Source organism: Lissotriton helveticus, chromosome 7 (genome assembly GCF_964261635.1).
Source record: "Lissotriton helveticus chromosome 7, aLisHel1.1, whole genome shotgun sequence".
Lineage (NCBI taxonomy): Eukaryota > Metazoa > Chordata > Amphibia > Caudata > Salamandridae > Lissotriton > Lissotriton helveticus.
The window spans coordinates 1,250,007,509-1,250,026,886 of record NC_136068.1 but is presented as its reverse complement, the minus strand read 5'-3'; the positions used below and the strand labels follow the sequence as shown (position 1 = coordinate 1,250,026,886).

Below are 19,378 nucleotides of genomic sequence, written 5' to 3'. Positions count from 1 at the left end.
TCTCCCGTCTCAAGTTGGGTAAGTCGCCTGGCCCTGACGGCTACACGGCCGCTTTTTATAAATCGTTCTGTTCTCAATTAGCTCCTATTTTAACCACACTTTACAACACTTTTGAGCACACGGGCACTATCCCGGGGGAAATGCTGGAGGCGGCGATCGTTGTTATTCCCAAGCCAGGGAAGGACACGACGACCTGTGGAGCGTACAGACCTATTTCACAGTTGAATATTGACCTTAAACTATACACTAGCATTTTAGCAGCCCGCCTGGCACCATACATGGATCAACTTGTCGAGCCCAATCAAGCGGGATTCATTTCACAGCGGCAAACCAGCAACAATACTAAACGTGTCCTCCATCTGATAGAACGGGCGTCCCGCACGCATGGTGAATATATGCTTCTGGCTATCGATGCCGAGAAAGCCTTTGACAGGGTGCACTGGCCCTATTTAGAAATGGTTTTGCTTGCCGCAGGGTTCGGGGAGAAATTCAGGACCCGGATCCTGAATTGTTATCGCCTACCCATGGCGACGGTTCGCGTCAATGGCTACACGTCCTCCCGCTTTCCCATTGGTAGGGGGACGCGGCAGGGATGTCCCCTGTCGCCTCTTCTTTTCGCTCTATATATGGTGACCCTCGCTCTTAAAATTCGGAAGCATCCTCTTATCACAGGGATTAAGTTTGGAGGCGACGACATTCTCCTCTCCCTATCGGAACCGACCACAGCTCTCCGTGCCCTTTTAGCTGAACAAGACTAGTTTGCGGGAAGCTCGGGATTTAAAATCAATGTGGATAAATCCATGGCGCTGGACCTTTCCCTTTCGCCATCGACGCTGGCCTTTTTAAAAGAGGAATTCCCAGTGCACTGGGCGGACGCGACAATCCCTTATCTGGGTATTCACCTGGCGCCGAACCTCCGAGCAATTGCGGACACAAACTACTGCCTCCTCCGCACATGTATACGTACAGAGCTCAGGCGCTGGAAACATTGCACTTTGTCCTGGTTGGGTAGGATTGTGGCCACTAAAATGACGATCCTACCACAGATCCTATACCTCTTCCAAAGCCTCCCTCTCAAACCGCCGATGGGTGTGATCCAACAGACCCAAGCGGAGCTCTCGCGCTTTATCTGGAATGGTCGCAAACCTCGGTTTGGACATCAGATTGCGGTCTTGCCGCCCGAGAAGGGCGGAGTGGGGGTACCAGACCTTCAAGCCTGCTTTCATGCAGCTCAACTACGGTGTCTAGTAGAATGGTAACGGCTGGAGTCAGAGAAGCACAGGCTATTTGGAGGCCTGGGACAGTTTCGCGGTCTCAGCACAGCTGACCACCTTTCCTTCTCCGATGACCCCACTATGCGATAATCCAGATTTTCACCCGGGCATGGACGCTCGCGCATTTCAAGTATGGCGCTCCTCCCCTGCCGGTCTCTAGGGCACCTTTTTGATTTAAATGGCATCATCCCCTTTCCACAGATTAAAGAATATTATGACATTCCGGAAAAGGGTCGCCTGGAGTACTTGCAATTACGCCACTGGGCTCTACACCCTTCGGTCAAACCTCAGGCACAGCGTTTACTGACCCCCTACGAAAAATGGTTGGTTACTCGTACCTCCGACAAGAAAATCATTTTGGATTTGTATAAACAGCTGCTCGCTAACACCACATACACACAACGCAGGCCGAGTGCGATGGGAGAGAGATCTAGGGAGGCCCCTGACAAACAAGGAGTAGGAGCACATATATTATAGGGCGCGCCACTCAGCTTATCACGCAGGTCTCACGGAAACATTAACGAAAGTCGTTACCTATTGGTATTACACGCCCGAGCGCCTGCACCAGTTTGACCCACGCCGGAGCGACCTTTGCTGGAGAGCCTATGGGAGGTGGGCAACCTGGTGCATGTTCTCTGGGATTGTTGCCACCTGCGGCCCTACTGGACTCAGGTATTGGATAAGGCAGACCTACACTTTGAAACACAGCTCCCACGGTTCCCTTCCTACATTCTGCTTGGCCTACCAAGCGCTCTGACGTACCCACTTATATCCCGCAAAGGTAGGATGATTTCGATTGCCCTCGGGGCAGCCATACAAAACATCTTGGTCCACTGGAAATCTGCCCAACTTCCCCTACATACGGGATGGCTTCAGAGACTGGATGGTGTAGGGCATGAAGAAACTCACGTTAACGCTAGCTGTTAGGGGGTCGGAATTTACTGAGTTACGGCGCCCATTCCTGACGTTACTAACACGGAAATTCAGGGAACTGACATGCCCCCGTTACTTGCGATTGCTTCGCCACTCCGATATTCCAATCCCCATGCCGCGCCTGGGAAGACCCGCAGATCTCACCGCTGACCATTGCCTTATTCTCCCCTGTGTTCTCATTTCCCCTTTAATTTCAGGTGGACGAGGGGTGGGTGGGTTAGGGAGGGGACGGGTGGGAGTGAGTGGGGGAGGGATGTGGGGGTTAGTTCTTGTAAAATGATTTCTTAGCGCCTCACTGGTCGACCAGCTCCATGCTTTTTGCCGACGGCAACACTGTACTAGACACTTGTTGTTTTCTTTCGCCTTACTGTGCAGGAGCTGGGGGTCTTGGATTTATGTTTGTTCTACATCAAATAAAAAGATTTAAACCATAAAATATTGTCTGCGTGTCCTAATCCTAGGTTATAAAAGATCAATGGAAGCCAAAGGTCTAGCATCACATGTCTTAGAGAAATGTGCTTCATTACAGCCACTAAGTACCTTAAAAAAAGCTTCAATCGCTTTTAGGATTTCTAAATTTTAGCAGAATATACATACCAGATTTTGCACAACTGGTTAGTCCACTGTACGATCAAATTCATCCGGATTTTTCTAAAAAAATATTGAACTACTGAACGTACTACTCCAGAATTTACAGGCAGATATACTTGAATACAAACACTTAGATACCTGTGTTAACTCTACTAATTTAGATATCCGCATAATTGCGGGTCCCAATGGTTGCATATATGCTTTATTTATTGAAGGAGAAGTATTGCAGATTGCTTATAGATCGCATTTATATTCCAATGCGGATTATTTAGCATCAACGGAATTGTTTTTGACTGCAGTTCGAATAGCTGTATTAAAGGAAGATCCTTTCGCTCAAGGTAGATGTATAACTGTAGTATCTCCTGTTCCGGCCTGAGAGGCCATCACCAACGCCAGTCTCCCAAACACAAAATTCTTGCATCTGAGATGGATCCAGTGGGCCACTTCATGGACAGCTACTGAAGTAGATTACCTTTTTACCCTACTTTGAGAACACAGGAATATCTCCAGTATGAACAGAAATACCCCATGTCTAGTAAAATCTTGCCTCTAGATCAGTATGCTTTCATAATCTATATTGATGATTCAGCCCAGGCTGTGATTGTTACTAAGTACAAGTACTCCGCTGCAGGTGCTGTGTTTAAACCTGTCATGAAAGATGGTATATTTCAGGCACAAAAACATATGCAGAAACCTTAAGTGGCTTCACCACTCGACTGGCTGAATTGAAAGCTTTGGTTCTGGCTTCACAGAATTCAGATTCAAAATTCCCCACACCTGTAGTGTGTGATTCCTATTACTGCGACCATGACTTTAATGATAATGTACCTTTTTGACACTAGAATAAATTTAAAGATTCTAAAGGTAATTCTAATAAGCATAAGCTTCTTTGGAGAAAGGTGGTGGGTGGGCTCATGTGATTCATACATTGAGCCATCAACATGTTGGTTTACATGTTCCAGGTAATTTGTTGGCTGAGGAAGCTGCCAATGCGGCATTTCAGACTGTGTATGTGACTGCTATTACTTATTCACATATGAGGATAGATAATGACGTAATGGCTGCGGTCACAGCTTCAGCTAGTGTCGAGCCCTTACCTAATGGCTATTCAGCTAAAATTCTTCTATCTATTGAGTCCTCAAAATGTTCCCTATGCTTGCATTCCTGGGAAGGGTGATTGAGTGATACTAAACCGGGACCACAGGTTAGTGTTAATAATATCTTCTCATGAAGGATTGGCGCCTGCATATGCCGGTGTTGTGGCTACAGTTTCTTAATCACAGAAACATTACTGGGGGCAAGGTCTTAATCAGCAGACCAGGACGTTTGTGCTTTGTTGTGACATTTATAAACAAATTAAAGGTTCCCATTGCTCACCCACCGCAGACCACACTTTTGGTTTCAAATAAGCCATTGCATTGTGTCTATTTAGATCATTGCTGACCACTCGATACGGATGGTGCCTCCAAATGTATCTTGGTGCCTGTTGATTCTTTTTCTCAATTTCTGTCGGTGTGGCCACATAGATCGGGTAACGCTCAAACTGTTATTAAAGATTTGCAACCTTTATCAGTATTTATACAGTGGATGCATTCCACTCGAAAGGGATAGGCTTTCGCCTCTAGGGCATACCGGGACACTTTGGGCACCCTGGATATTGCTGTGCATTACTCAGCGCCCTATCACCCTAGGGAAATTCGATAGTGGAACAGAATAACCATGACTTAAAGCAGTCCTCAACAGCTAGAGTATTAGGTTCAAGTTGTAGTTGGATCCATTAACTGATTGGTGCACTGGGAGCTTTAAATAATCTGCCTAGACAAGTGTTGGGTGGTCGGACTCCTTATAAAATATTTTTTGGGGTTCCAATGTATGTTCCAGATCTTGATAACTCTGATGGAGTGGCAGAGGATGCATCCTTTGACAGCAATAAAAGTTTTACCGTCTTACAGGAATTACAGGAATTCCGAGATGAACACCTGAATGTAAGTTCTACACAATCTGTCACTTACAAAGTGAAGGTACAGTCAGCGGTTTCTGTCTAGATTCCTGAAGTTGGGTATCTAGTCTTTAAGAATATTTCAGATAAAAAAGAAATTGGCCCATCGTATTGTGCACTGGGGCCTGTCCTTGCCATCTAGAGTACTCAAATTGTGATTTTGCCTCCGCTTGCTGGTTGTAAACAAAAACGACAAGTTTCAATTGAGTTGATCAAATTACACCGTGTGGCCAGTCCTTCATTGAAGGCTGCAAGGGTTTCTGGTTCTGCGGACATAAGCATCCTTCCTACCAAAAGTTGTGAAGCCATTCCACATTTGTCAAACCATCATTCTGCCGGAGTTCTGTGCTCCGCCTAACCCCTCTAAGGAGGAGGAGAGACTTCATCGCTTAGAGCCCAAGTGAGAGCTAAGCTTTCACATAGATCATACCATAGAACACCTTTGTGAGGTTCTTTGAAGCATAACAATTCAAGGCCACGCAAAACAACTGCTGCACATTGGTTAAAAAGCAACCTCCAGAAGGACTGCATTCTCATGCTATTAGGGCCAAAGCTGCTACCACAGCGCTAGCATGAGGAGTCCCTTCCTCTGACATTTACCAGACGGCCAGCTGTGCGTCCCTTCTTAGGTTCACAAAGCATTATTGTCCAGAAAGTCAGGTCTGCTGAGAAGGGCATTTTGCCCGCTTAGTCCTGCAGGGCTTGCTGGTTTGAGTCCATTCCCAGACCCACCTTAAAATACGTACTCCTTTTGTATCTATTCAAAAGGTGAGACATCTGCAGTAAGAAATCTCTATTAGAAGAACAAGTTACGTACCTTTTGTAACGCTCTTTTTGGTAGAGACTCTAATTAACAGCTGATTCTTCAACCAATTTTGGGAATTAAATCTATTCCTTTAAAAAGATCTCAAGCCTAATAATTTGCACACTGCTCACACCAATGTGCTTTTAGGTCCCTGCGTCTGAGGGCGCAGACAGTCTAGAAGTCAACTGACAGTAATGCGTGGGAAAGGTACCCATAGAGGCTTCACACGTCATTTCCGGAGTGCAACAACATTAATGTAGAGCACCTACTGGCACGCAGAGGTATTTCTGAGCAGGTTCTGGATGCAGTCTGACACCTGGGGAATATTTGAAAGTTAAGGAATTTGAGGCTCGATAAAGTCTGTACCAGAAAGTGTGTTACAGAAAGGAACTTGTTGTTCTCGCAAATTTTTTTGAACTCCAACAACATCCTTATGTTACGTTATTGGAATTGTATAGTGCATGACTGCCCCAGCGACGGGGCATTCCAGCGCTAGATCCACAGATTACCAGCCGAAATTAGAAAAATTCAGGGAAGAGCCAGGCCTTAACTGCTCTCCTGAAATGTCATATCCTTTCAACCTTACTTTTTCAGCACTACTGTTTCCTTCCCTTCAGGAACCCGATCTCCAACCTCATCACTAGACATCCATAAGGAAGTCGGTCAACGTCTGTCTTGGTAACTGCAGCATCCCTGGAGAGGACAACAAGAATCCCATGAAGTATATATTCCTAGATTTGCTAAAACTGCAAACATTGCACTACACATGAGTTTTCAAACATGCATCAGTCACCATTCTGTACTATACCGCCTTATCCATGCCTACCCGAGACCACATCCTTCAAAAAGCAGTATCTTGTCTGTGCCTCCCACACTGAAAATATACTCTGACTCCCTGAACATTCCCACTGCTGATATAGGTCAACCTGGACCTCCACAATCTTGACAATTACCATCACTCCTCTTCGATACCTAGGAAAAATCATTGATAAGCCAGCTGCCACTAAGCTCCATAAGAAAATAAAGGCCATTACCCTTCTTTCGAACTGACAATCTGGTTTCTAAACTAATGCAGCTCACAGATCGAAACCATCCAGGAAGTTGATGGCACCCAGTGACCATTGCAGTTTCATCTTCCTTGACATTTCTGCCTCTGTTCAACACCATTGAACATCAATTCCTGCTGAAAATTATCTTTGAAAGACTAGACATTTAACAGCATTGTTCTGCTGTGTTCTTGCCTTATACCTGAACACAAGATTGAAGCTCATTCATATGAACTACAATATATCTGAACATATTCCTTCACCTCAGACATATACTCCTCGACCTCCTCAGCCAACAAGGACCGTCTGCTCCTACGTAAAACTCCACCTTAAAAAATCCTTGGTGGATGCAGTTTTGAAGCTGGAATGATAAACACTATAGACTGGACTGGACTGAAGGAATGAACCTGGACACATAGACTGTTGTCCAGGTTCATTCCTTCAGATTCCTCCAAACCTTTTTTTTTAATAAGCAATCAATTTCTATAGGAATAAGACTGCATTCAGACCTATTGATGTAGGTACATATTGTAGTTAATAAAATATCTCTCTGTAGTGATTTACAAAACAGATCCCAACTCGGTCTTGAAAACACCGCTGGGCAAAGGTAAACAGGTCTCTCTTACGCTGAAGGGAAGAAATGTAATAGAATGTTTTTGGGTCCCCAATGCAAATAAACTTTACTGTAGTTCTCTTCTGTCACAGTCTTTCAAACTGTGCTATCACAAAGGTTGCATTAGTTATGTAAGGCTCAGTCTGTGAGCAGGCATGCATGTCTCAGGACATGGTTGTGGATTTGCTTTTTGGCAGCAAAACTTTGCAACATCTCCTAATGAGGTCCTTGAAAAGGAAAAGCAGGTGCATACACTGCTAAATCCTTGGATTGATAATCTTGATTTACAAACCTTCACAGGCCAAAGGAGCATGTAAGTTCTGACAAACTTCTAAAATTAAACAATCTCCTCAGGCAAAGTTTTTTTTTTCTGAAAATACAGTTTCCATCCCCAAGCACTCGTCTTCCCCCTCCACAGCTTCAAGTAAATGAAGTTTTTTTAATGTCTTTAAAAAGTGTGTTTCTAACCTCAAAGCTGATCAAGGAGCATTAAAACCTAGGGCAAATCGACTTTACGCCATACAAACTTAGATTTCCTCTAATACTCAGGGCCATTGAATACTGAGCGTGCAAGAAGGTCTTTCTTTGTTCTTCCCTCCAGTTCCCCCGCCTCCTGTCCTAAATTTCAGAAATTATTGTCTTGAGCTGCAGAAGGTTTGGGAGCTTTTACTTCTAAGAGCTATTGGATTTGCTACAGATCATTTACTGGAAAAGGTGCAGGGTTTCCCCAGGTTACTTCATTGTCCCCAAAATAAATGGGGCATCATATGTATCATAAACCTATATGACCCAAAATAGTTTATCCATGTGAACTAGTTCTACATGGGAACGCCGCCATTACACCAAGTTACAATCTTAAGTCATTAGAATTCCAATATGCCGACAACCCTTTCTCCATCAAAATACAGCTTCTGCAATGCCTTTGGTTTGCTGTAGATACCCAGTACTACTAGTAAAGAAGCCTTCCGTTTCACCTCAGTGTTGTGTGCAAAGTTGTTCTGTTCATAGTGCCTCCTTTTAGAGTGCTGGAAGTTTACCTATAGCTGTGCAGCAATGGTTGCTTAATATGAGCACAGTTTCTAAGGAAAGCTGTCAAACCCCACATTGTGTATATTACCATTCACAATTTAAGCTTCTAGATAAACCTCAAGACATTTGATGTAGTTCCCTACCAAAGACTAACAATGTTTTAGGTGCCCCTCTGGACACGTCTCTAAAATACCTGATCTTCCGCTTGAGAAAGTGGTATTGTTGAAACAATGTACCACTTCATTTTGTGACCTCTGACAAGGCCTTGTAGTTTTATGCATTCAGTTGATTGTTAATATCTGTAAAAGAATTATGCACCTTCATCTGTCCATTTTCTAGTACCAACCCCAAGAGCACAAGTAGTAGTAAATTCTTATAGCTTGAATAATTGTAGACTGTGCCTTATGGTAGCTTCATCAGACAAATTACAGGCCACACGTTTCAGGAACCAATCACCCAGGATACTGAAACTGACACCTGAAGGCTCACAGCTAGCAGTTGAACAACCATTGACTGAGGTCCGATCAGAAAGATGAAAATCCTCATAGATCATTTGAAGTTAAAACAGTGCTTTTTGGACTGAAATTATTCGTAATTGAAAAAATATGCTGGAATCTATGTCCCTGGGTCGACTGCCAATTAAGCCATCATACTGGGAGGTTCGGAAAAGCATTTCTCCTATGGACTTTTAGTTAGACAGGAACATCAATATTTGCAATCATGGAGTAGTGTGCAGTGCATCTAAAATGCCACATTAATTAATCTACTCTGTTGAAACATAAGCAAGTACTGATTTCTGTACATGGATCAGAAAAGCACTCAATTTGCTAATTCTTTTCTAATGTGAGAGAGTGATTCCTTTAAGGAAGGTTCGTCTGGATTACAATAAGAATCTGATCATGTTTTGGACGTAACACTACACAGTGCCGTACTGTATATGTACTCCTTTCACCAACCTTGAAAGGACAGATGGCTGATTTGGCTTTGCTAAGATTAACATTTTTGGCCTTAACAATCACAATAGGAGACATTGGTGAGGGTTTAACTAATAGTCATTTGTGGTGTAAATGGCAGGAAGATTACTCCGTGCAGTTCTTCCCTTCCCTCTGATTTACAGGTCTTTCCACACATTAAACAATTCCAGTAGTTTGGAAAGTGTATTCTGGCTGAATTGTTTTGCTCTCCAACTACTTCTTAGTGGAAGGGACAATTGGCCACCTTCTCTGGTTATTGCACAGCTTAAGCCCCACACTCTTGAAAACTTAACATACACACAGCCTGGCATGTTTGACACATACATTTTTATTAATATGCTCTGGCAGAAAAGGCTGTACTAGGTCTCAGAACTTTGCTATTGGCACTTTGCTTTTGAGCATTGCCTAACTATTTGGTGATGTTTTGTCTTTCATAACACTTCTAGCAGGTCTAGCAGTCCTCGGTGATGTCTGCTAACTTCATTTCTCAGCAGTTGCTACGTATTTTGATAGGCTTGGAGATCTTTTCTTCTTGAACAATGAGGCATTAAATAGTACTTACCCATTACCTTTTATGTGTACATCTTCAAACAGAGATACCGATCTTTAGTGGGATTTCATCTTGGTCTCTTAAGTGCCGAAGATATCAAATATGTGGCACAATGTCAATTTAACACCCCCATCACGGAAAAACAGTTTCTCACTTGAACATCCTTCGATTCTTATTCATGTTTACAAAAGTACAAAGTAGCTTTCAAATCAGTCCCAATTTTTTTCATGATTTGTTTTAAACAGAACATAGTTCTTCTATTATTCAACTAAGACTTCATATTGACTCAGCTGAGGGAAGGCTACACAACATGGATGTTTCGAACACTCTTACAGTTTTCTTGGAAAGAACTGTCTTCGACCAAATATGGTAGTATCATGCTTAGCGACACAAGACAACATTAAGAGATCTGAACCTTATTTGAGACTTCCTTATTCCTCAATTGTGACTTTCAAGGTGGCATTTTCCCATTGATGAAAAATTTCGAGGAGGCAATTGGAGTCCCCCTTTGGCCAGCATGTTCTCTGCATCCAGGTTGCTTGAATACTGATATGAATTTATTAGCCTCCTCTTCACAGCAAATATGGAACTTTGGATTGAAGATCCCAATGATTAGGACTTTGTAATGCCAAATATTTGGAATAGGGGGGAGTTCAAGAACGAGCATGAAAAGATAACTTTTATGGTGATTCCAGTACTTTTTAATTTTCTCTTCCCTGTTAGAATGCTCTCTTAATTAGCTCTTCATTAAGAGTATGCTGTAATCCAGCTAACATAGCAGAAAGACTTACAGCAATACTGCTGGGCGTTTAGTAACTGAAGGAGTGGCGTACGGCGAAATACCCATTTCTTAGGGGGGGATTTTTGCATTTGGTCCTTTTACAAGTCTTAGTGTGTGTGCATTCCCTTTTGAGAGGCATACACTGAACCTTTCCCTGTTGTAGGACATGGTATATCAGTTAATCACCATTTCCTTTGGTTGTGCCTATGCAGGAATGACAGCAGGTCTCCTGTCTTCTTAGGATGCGTAAACTGTTACTGTAGTGACTTATGACTCTTGCCTTTTTGTGAAGTATCCCAATTCTTCTAGTCTAATTTGTCCTGTGGTTTTGTGGGTGGAGGCCCTAGATTAGCAGGTTTGCTACTAAAGGATGCTTAACATGCCTACTCTCCTGCTTAAAGTATAGTAATCTTCTAGTGTAGTTCAATTTGCCAAGACTGCTTTTCATGTATGTCAAGGATTCAGTTCAGAACAGATATGTCAGGGCTACTTAATTAGTGAGTAAGGCAAATAAATAGCTCTGCTACAACCGTAACTACCCATTCATGTCATACTTCATTGTGCCTACTTTAAAACGGCTGCAAAATGTGACTTTGAATTGAATGCCGCCTCTCGCACATTATTTGATGACAGGCCGCACTAATAGATGACCCTAAAGTGCCTCTTGTAGTGCTGAAATAATCAAGGTTTTCATTGTTCCACTGGTGCAGCTCAGTGTGGTAGCATAGCTGGTCAAATACGCTAAATGTGCTAGCTGCATATTAAAATGTGCCTAGGTTAGGTTGGAGATACTGTTTAATATGCCACTGTTAGTGCCTATTTGCATTTGCTACTTGAAACGCATGTGGAGCATATAAATAATGGTCTGGTGGGACTGCTGAAGTATATCTTTTTCTCAGCTTAATATTCCTGGACTAATTACTAAGCAGTTGAGGCTGAAATATTGTTGGTCTATATAATATACTACTGATGTGTGCAAGAGGCTTTCTAAATAATCTCCTGGCGCCAGTGGTAGTGGACATGAGGACAAAGTAAAAGGAATACAAACAATAGAACCCACTATTTAAGACATTCACCTATCTTTCAGAAATAGTGTCTGAGCTATGATGTGAAAGGCTTCATATATTGCAATTCTTTGGTAAGCAAAAACAGTTTTTAAGAAGTAGAGTGTGACATTGTCTTAGATTTCTTTTTTGCGTATCGTATACCCCCTGTGAATACTTTGGAAAGGACTTTTGTTAAGGAATATAATACAACATACAGATACAAGTTTGTCATATTTACAAAGATGACGGAAAAGTATTTTGTAACAAAGAATTTCCTTTGCTGAGTGAGATTTTCATGAGCAAATGTGTTTATTTTAGCTCTGAAGCTAATATAGCATTAAGAAGAGAACAGAAGAGAGAGCAGTACCGCCAGGTAAAAGCTCATGTACAGAAAGAAGATGGACGAGTCCAAGCTTTTGGCTGGAGTTTGCCTCAGAAATACAAACAGGTATGATATTATGTCTAATCACAGTGCTTCTAAAATGTAGAGTCAGAGAACAAAACGTTAAGTAGAAAGGAATCTGAGCATTGGTAAAAGAGAAGCTCCTCTTTTCAGTAGGGGATAAAAGCGACCTCACTGACCTTGTCATAGCGTGCGTTGCTCCCCCCACTGCATAGCTCCATCTGGTAGTGGTCTACTCTCCTGAGCTCTAGGTTCGTAGTTTTAGGCCCTCCTCCAGTCGCAGACTCCCACCTGCGCCTTATTGCAGGTGGCCCAGTGGTGAGCTCTTGTTCTGTCTGCTGTTGTTTCCTTTCTTTTCTTTTTATTCTATTGCTCTTGTTTCTTTTCTATTATGTTATAGCCTTTTCTGTATTTCGCTGTTCTGCCTCTTGTTTTCATTGTTTACTTCTGTCCTTTACTTTCACTCCAGGCCTCTCCCTTTCCCGTCCTCCGTGCCCCACCTTCCAGCCCTCACTGCTGCTTGCTCCCAGCAGCCAGCCCCCTTCCAAACGCTGTTTACCCGCCTCTCAGCTGACCAGCCCTCCCGCCTCCCCAACAGTAGTTAATGGCGACTGCTGCACGGTGAGGGAGCAGCCTCACTGACCTTATTAGCGTGCGTTGCTCCCCCCACTGCCCAGCTCCACCTGGTAGTGGTCTTCCCCTCCTGAGTCTTAGGCTCGTAGTTTGAGGCCCTCCTCCACCCACAGGCCTGCGCCCCATCCCAAGTTGGCCAGTAGTGAGCCCCTGTTCTGTTTGTGGTTGTTTGTATTCTTTTCTTTTTATTCTATTGCTTCTTTTCTTTAATTAGATTGCCTTTTCTGTATTTCTAAGTTCTGCCTCTTGTTGTTACTGTTTACATCTGTCCTTTACTTTCACTCCAGTTCGCTCCCTATCCCCTCCTCTGTGTACCCCCCTTACCATCCTTGCCTCTGCTTGCTCCCTGTCGCCCCACCCCCTTTCAAGTGCTGTTATCCTACCTCCCAGCTGACCAGCCCTCCTGCCTCCCCAACACTACTTAACGGCGTCCGCAGTGCGGACGCGCCAAAGGCAAGCCTGTCTGAGCCCATCCGCTCCCAGCAACAGGGACCCAGGTCCCCGCAGCCTTCACCGCTGCTACGCAAGCACCCTCCACGCACTCAACCCGGACGTTCCAACAATTGCCACCTCGCATAACCGACGGACACCCCAGGTCTGTTCAGCTGCCACAACTGCACGTTCGCCAGCCTTCCCACACCAGACCCACCGACCGCACAACCCTCAAGAACAGACCCGACCACCTCAGCTGCATCCTACTCAACACCCTCTCTCTCAAAAGTCATGCTATGGAGATATAGGGACTGCTCGACTCCATTTTCCCCGAAGTTGCCTTCTTCATGGAAACATGGATGAACCCCACCTCATCCCCAGACTCCGCAACCACCATCCCTGATGGCTACAAAATGATCCACAAGGATCGCACCAATTAGCTGGGAGGAGGCTTCGCCATTGTTTCTCAAAAACACCCTTCGCCTGACAACCAGCTCAGACTACCACTCAACCAACATGGAACACCTCCACTTCCAGATCCAGACCAACCCAAATACCACCCTCCGCTACACCTTCATCTACTGTCCTTCCGGACCCTGCCCCCCTCTTCAGCGAAGCCACCACACTCACCTCAATGGACTACATCCTCCTCGGCGACCTCAGTTTCCACCAGGACAACCTTGTCGACCACTACACCGCATCCCTACTGGAGAACCTTGCCACCATCGGACTCAAACAACTGGTCACCTCTCCGACCCACTCTGCAGGACACACGCTCGACCCCCATCTTCTCCTCAAACACCAACGTCTGCGTCAGCCACACCTACGAGCTACATTGGACTAGCCACCACTGCGTCCACTTTGCCATCACCAAACCCACCATACACCACCATGCCCACTGCTGCTCTTGCAGAAGTTGGAATAAGGTCACCGAAGGCCAGCTCACCACCTCCCTCAGCTGAACCCCACCACCAAAATCCACGAACGCCAACACCTAAGTACGCTACTTTCACCTTTGGATCTCCAACAGCGCCAACACACTGGCTCCCCTCAGGAAACCTTCAGGCAAGCAGCCCTGCAAGAAATCCAGCTGGTTGTCTCCCGCCCTCCAAGAGCGCACCTGCAGATGGCTCAAGAAAAGATAGAGGAGCAGCAATCTCTGCAGACCAAGCTGCCTAAAAACCTGCTGTCACCGCACACCACCACCTCATCAGAACAGCAAAGAAAACAGCCACACAGGAACCCATCAACTTAAATGCACACAACAGCAAAGAAATCTTCACCATTGTGAAAGAATTTGTCAAACCCCGCGTGGAGACAGCAAATATTCTACCCCTCTCAAGACCACTGCGACAACCTCGCTACTTTTCTCCACCAAAAGCTCAAGACGATCTAACATAGCTTTGCAATCCAAATCCCACCCATCCCACCTGTAACCACTGCACCCAATGGCTCCAGGCATGAGCAGACCCTGGAAAACTGTAATCACCCTCACCACTTATGACCCCCTCACAATCATGACAAGCATCCACTCCGTAGCCCCCTCGGATTCCTGCCCTCATCACATCTTCAACAGAGCTGGGACTGCCATCGCCCCCGAACCACAACTCCCCCACCTTCCTGGTGACTGGAAGCATGCAGAGATCAACCCCTTGCTGAGAATACTTCTGCTGACCCTACGGACATCAACTACAGACCCATCTCTCTGCTCCCCTTCTTAGCCAAAGTCATCAAGAAGTCCAACAATGCCCAACTCTACGAGTTCCTCTAAACAAACCACATTCTTGACCTCTCCTAATCGAGAAACCACACCACCAAGACTGCTGTCCTCTCCACTACAGACGACATCCGCACCCTCCTCGACTGAGGCAAAACTGCAGCCCTTATCCTCCTGAACCTCTCGGCCACCTTCAACATCGTCTCTCACCACACCCTCTGTGCAACTCTCCATGACGCCGGCATTCAAGACAAAGCCCATAGAATGGGTCCGCTCCTTCCTCACCAGCCAAGCACAGCGAGTCAGACTTCCACAGTTCTACTCAGAACCCTAACGGGTGAGTAGTCACCCTTTACAAGAAACCTGATTGATTGATTGATAGAAGTTGGGAAAATCAGAAGTAGCAAGCAGCATGTTCCTCAAATTGTACATTATTCTCATGGCTTTTAGCAAATTTAAATGTTCATGGCTGGTAGTGAAAAGTAAATAGTATGTGTTGGAGTATGAAAGGTCCAAGTTGCCTTACCTAGTCTTTTGACCTCCCACTCTTTTCCTGACCTGTTTTGCACTGGATGAATGTTGCTTTGCATATTCATGTTTTAAACATTCTCTTCTCAAAATATTTTGTAACTACCTGGTTTAATGTAGGCGGTTTTACAAAACATGTCATGTGTTACACTTTGTTGCCTAGCTTTTTTCAATCCAGAGTTAAATTAACAGTACTGGTCACCCTAGTAATAAGTGTGAGATTTCTGTTGCTCATTTATTAGATTCTCATACTGTCATATGCCCATTTTATTGCCACTACTTCTGCTGCTACTGGAGCCAGGACAGGGCCAAAGAGACTGCAAGGTCCAGGCTGCATCGCGGCCAGTTACAGCGAACGTCATCAGCAGCTCCAGGAGGCGCTTTAAAAAATCACAGTGGGCTCCCGCAGCATGGGACGCGCGCGGGCCAAGGGCGGGCCCGTCACTGGCCGGAGGAGGCCGAGCTTGGCCCCGTCCCTAACATCTGTAGTTGGGGCGCTGCTGCAGCTCATGTTTACTTAGATTCCTGATTGTGATGATACTGTAATGGCATATTGACCTGGTCCCTCACAAGGAACTGACTTCCCAAACAATCGTGAGAGACTAACCTGACACCTCCTCCAGGCTTCACCATCTCTGAGTGAGTCGCATTTTCTCTCTATTTGTATTTCTTTTGTGGGTTATGCTGTCCCTAGGGGGAAATGTTAATTTACAATATGGGCAAAAGGAAAGCTGGTGTACTCCCGAGGGCTGAAATTAATGCAAAAAAACTTAGGAAACCAGGACATAAGAAGCTGATAGTTGACCTGCACGTAAACACCGATACCGAAAAGCTGGTGGATATCGACTTATTAATTGAGGAGTTTGAGTCTCTACTAAATCCATTAAATACTGACAAGGGGAAGGTAAAGGATAAAGTGCCAAAGGTTCCGGTCATATTTAGAAATACAAAAATCAAAAAAACTCAAAATGTCTGCTTTTCCCGGAAGTTATCATTGCTCCCAATATCACTTTTCAAAATTAATTTGCACCTCTTCAATCTCCTGAGGGCACCGGAAGGTTACATTCACATTTACCGCAGGCCCAGCCCGTGACGAATCATGCGGGTCAAATTGAAAATGGGACTCAACAAGGCATCGGGACATCTGTTGAGACAGTAACTCTACTAACATTAAATTTAAAACTGAACCATCTTAGCAGCATGGTTGTCTCATTAGTGGATCAAGTTTCTTTCCTGCAAAAGATGAGCTCCCTTTGCTGTTGCAAAGAAGCAAGACCAGTTTAACTGTTTACCACACCTCATACTGATCAACATTCTCCAAAAGCGGCAGTAGTTTCTAATCGAACAGAATGGGTACAAAAATCCACTGCTGCTTTAAGATCTATTCAAATGACTAAAAAGGCACCGGAAGTCACCCAACCTCTAAGGGTCCCTATTGTAAATCAGTTTATGCGACCCCCAAGACTCTCAAATCAAGTAGTATTTAATAGCAAGGTCGCTAATGTTAATCTGGTCAAGGGTGGAGTAGACAATGATAATGCAACCTTTCCCACCTACTTAGATAATGTACAAGAAATTGCCTTCTGTTCCCAGCGAGATTACCCCTCAAGAACTCTAACTGTAAATACTCCAGGTCAAATTGAGATTTAAAAAATGTAATTTACTTGTCAAAAGTGCCTAAACTAAACCCTGGAGCTAATGAAGACACTGATGCACTAAATAAGAAAGTAATTTCTTGGTTGAGGTGAAGGTGCAAATGCCTTTCAGTGATTAGATCTGACATTTTGAAAGCCAGGCGGTGTCCCTCAGATATTGTAGCCTTTGATTGTATACAGGTCACCCTGAGCAACAGACAGCTAGTGGAGAACCTGATTAATTTCGAACTCCGCACGTGCCATCTTTTGGGAGACAACGCATCTGGGATTAGGCTGAAGCTATCTCCTCCAAACATTGGAAATCCTGAAGGTGCAATCTCGCAATTTAACTATGCAGGCTAGCCACTTAGCACCTGTCTCTAATCTGAATGCAGTCGATTGACTGAGTAATGAGCATGTATGGAATACTTGAATAAATCCTAGCACAATGTCAGCATGTGGGATAGCTAACCCTGTTGGTGATGTCTTAGATCTCCCTAGTGGCAGGTGGAGAAACACAGGGGTGGAAATCATAAATTGTGCGATTCCAAAGGGGAATGGGGCAAGAGGCTGCGGTGAAACACTTCTGGATGACCCCTTAGGCTCGAGCAGAATTAGAGAGAACCCTGACAGACTTTGTCTTGATGGGCCAAGAATGGATGGTACTCAAACTACTATACCTGTGGTTCCTAGCTTAAGTCTTTCACAAAGCAAATCCTGAGGTCATTCAAACTCAAACTGATATTAGTTTAATATCTTGGAATTTGGCGGGGATTGCACTTAAATTGGGTGACCCTGATTGGCTACTGTCAGTAAGTAAGCGGGACATCTGTATGTTTCAGGAGACCTGGGCAACAGGAAAAAAATTGTTGATAGATTTATGATCTATAGTGTAGAAGCCAAGCCACCGGAACATTTCGGGATGGTTTCAGGGGGTCTCTTGAACCTCATAAAAAATAATGTAGTTAAGTCAGGTACCCCATTACAGTTAGAATGCTTAGACCTAATGGGGGTTGTTGCTTTGTTACAGTCTGAACTGGATTTGGTCTTTTTAAACATTTATATAAGAACGACTGCGCCTAATATTGAATTTACTACTCCCTCTATTCTTGAAGAAACTTTAGATTCACTTCACCCGAACCCAAAAATAATATTAGCAGGAGATTTTAATATATCCTATGAGCCGTCATCTTATATCAGTGAGATAACAGAAAAGGGCAATGAGCAATGGGGTATTAGAGCACTAACTGAGAAACCATGAAATAACTTTACAGCAACAGGACATAAGTTAGGCTCTATAACAGTAGGCAGAGGACTGAGGGCATGTAATGGTTGCACTACCTCAGATCCTGATCGAACACCCACTTTTAGAAGAGGTAATCATGCAAGTGTCAGTGACTTCGCTATCCTAGACGTGAGACTATGGTCATTTTTTAACCGACATGTGAGTAGGTAGGCGATATGACAGCGCAGAGATACCCCTTCAGGGGTCGATTCTGGCACTCTACAAATAAATAAATAAATCATGATCCCTTGGTAGTGTCACTGGTCGGAGATCCACTAGCTAGGGTAGCAAATACATGCTACACAGTCGTGCCCGAACCTGTTTTATCCAACTGTAGACGCTATGTTTCCTGGCCCAAAGTTATGGAGCACCTACTTATGCTGGCTTAGATATATGGGCTATATGTCAATTCTTTTAAAAACTATGAAGGGATGAACGAATTGGAAATCCCAATATTGAATATACATAATTTACTCCATGAAGCTGCAACAGGTGTTCTATAAAGACATGGCCCACAGGAAGCCAGCTCTGGGGGAAAATATTAACTGGTATGATCGTTCTTGTAAAGAAGAAAAATGTTTTCTAAGCACTGCTGTTCTAGGAGGCGAGAGGAGTCAGACAGCCCAAGCCAGGCATACTTATAAAGTCTTGTTAAAACAGGCTAAAAAGGGTTGGGACGACAGAATCTGGGAGGACATGTTGCTTGCAGTTAAAACAAATAATAAGTTTGTTCTGGCGTACAGTGACCCAAACTAAACCGGATAAAAACACAAAGAGTTACCAACATCAAATATCAGCTGATAAGTGGGTATCTCATTTTTCTAATTTGTATTAGTTACCGACTGATGCCACCCCAAGTTCATGTGGTAACACAGGACCATTTATGGATTTGTCTTGTTGTGATACCTCAGAATCATATGGCTCAGCTATTACTTTTAGCTAAGAAGACACTGCTAATGCCATCTCTGCATTAAAAACTGCTAAGGCAGCAGGACCTGATAAGATCCCAGGGGATTTATATAAATCGGAACCTGAGATTTGGGCATTCTATTTTAATTTACTTGCCACGCTATAGCACGAGGGAGTGGGGGGCGATACCTTATTC

General features: G+C 44.2%; 1 protein-coding gene across 1 annotated transcript in view; it reads left to right on the top strand.

Moving 5' to 3' along the window:
• Nucleotides 1-19,378, top strand: part of SPAG9 (sperm associated antigen 9) — a 2,066,870-nt gene that overhangs the window by 753,718 nt on the left and 1,293,774 nt on the right. The window contains exon 15 of the mRNA XM_078654422.1: nucleotides 11,960-12,089. Coding sequence (XP_078510548.1) covers nucleotides 11,960-12,089 — 130 coding nt within the window. The remainder of the gene's footprint in view (nucleotides 1-11,959; nucleotides 12,090-19,378) is intronic.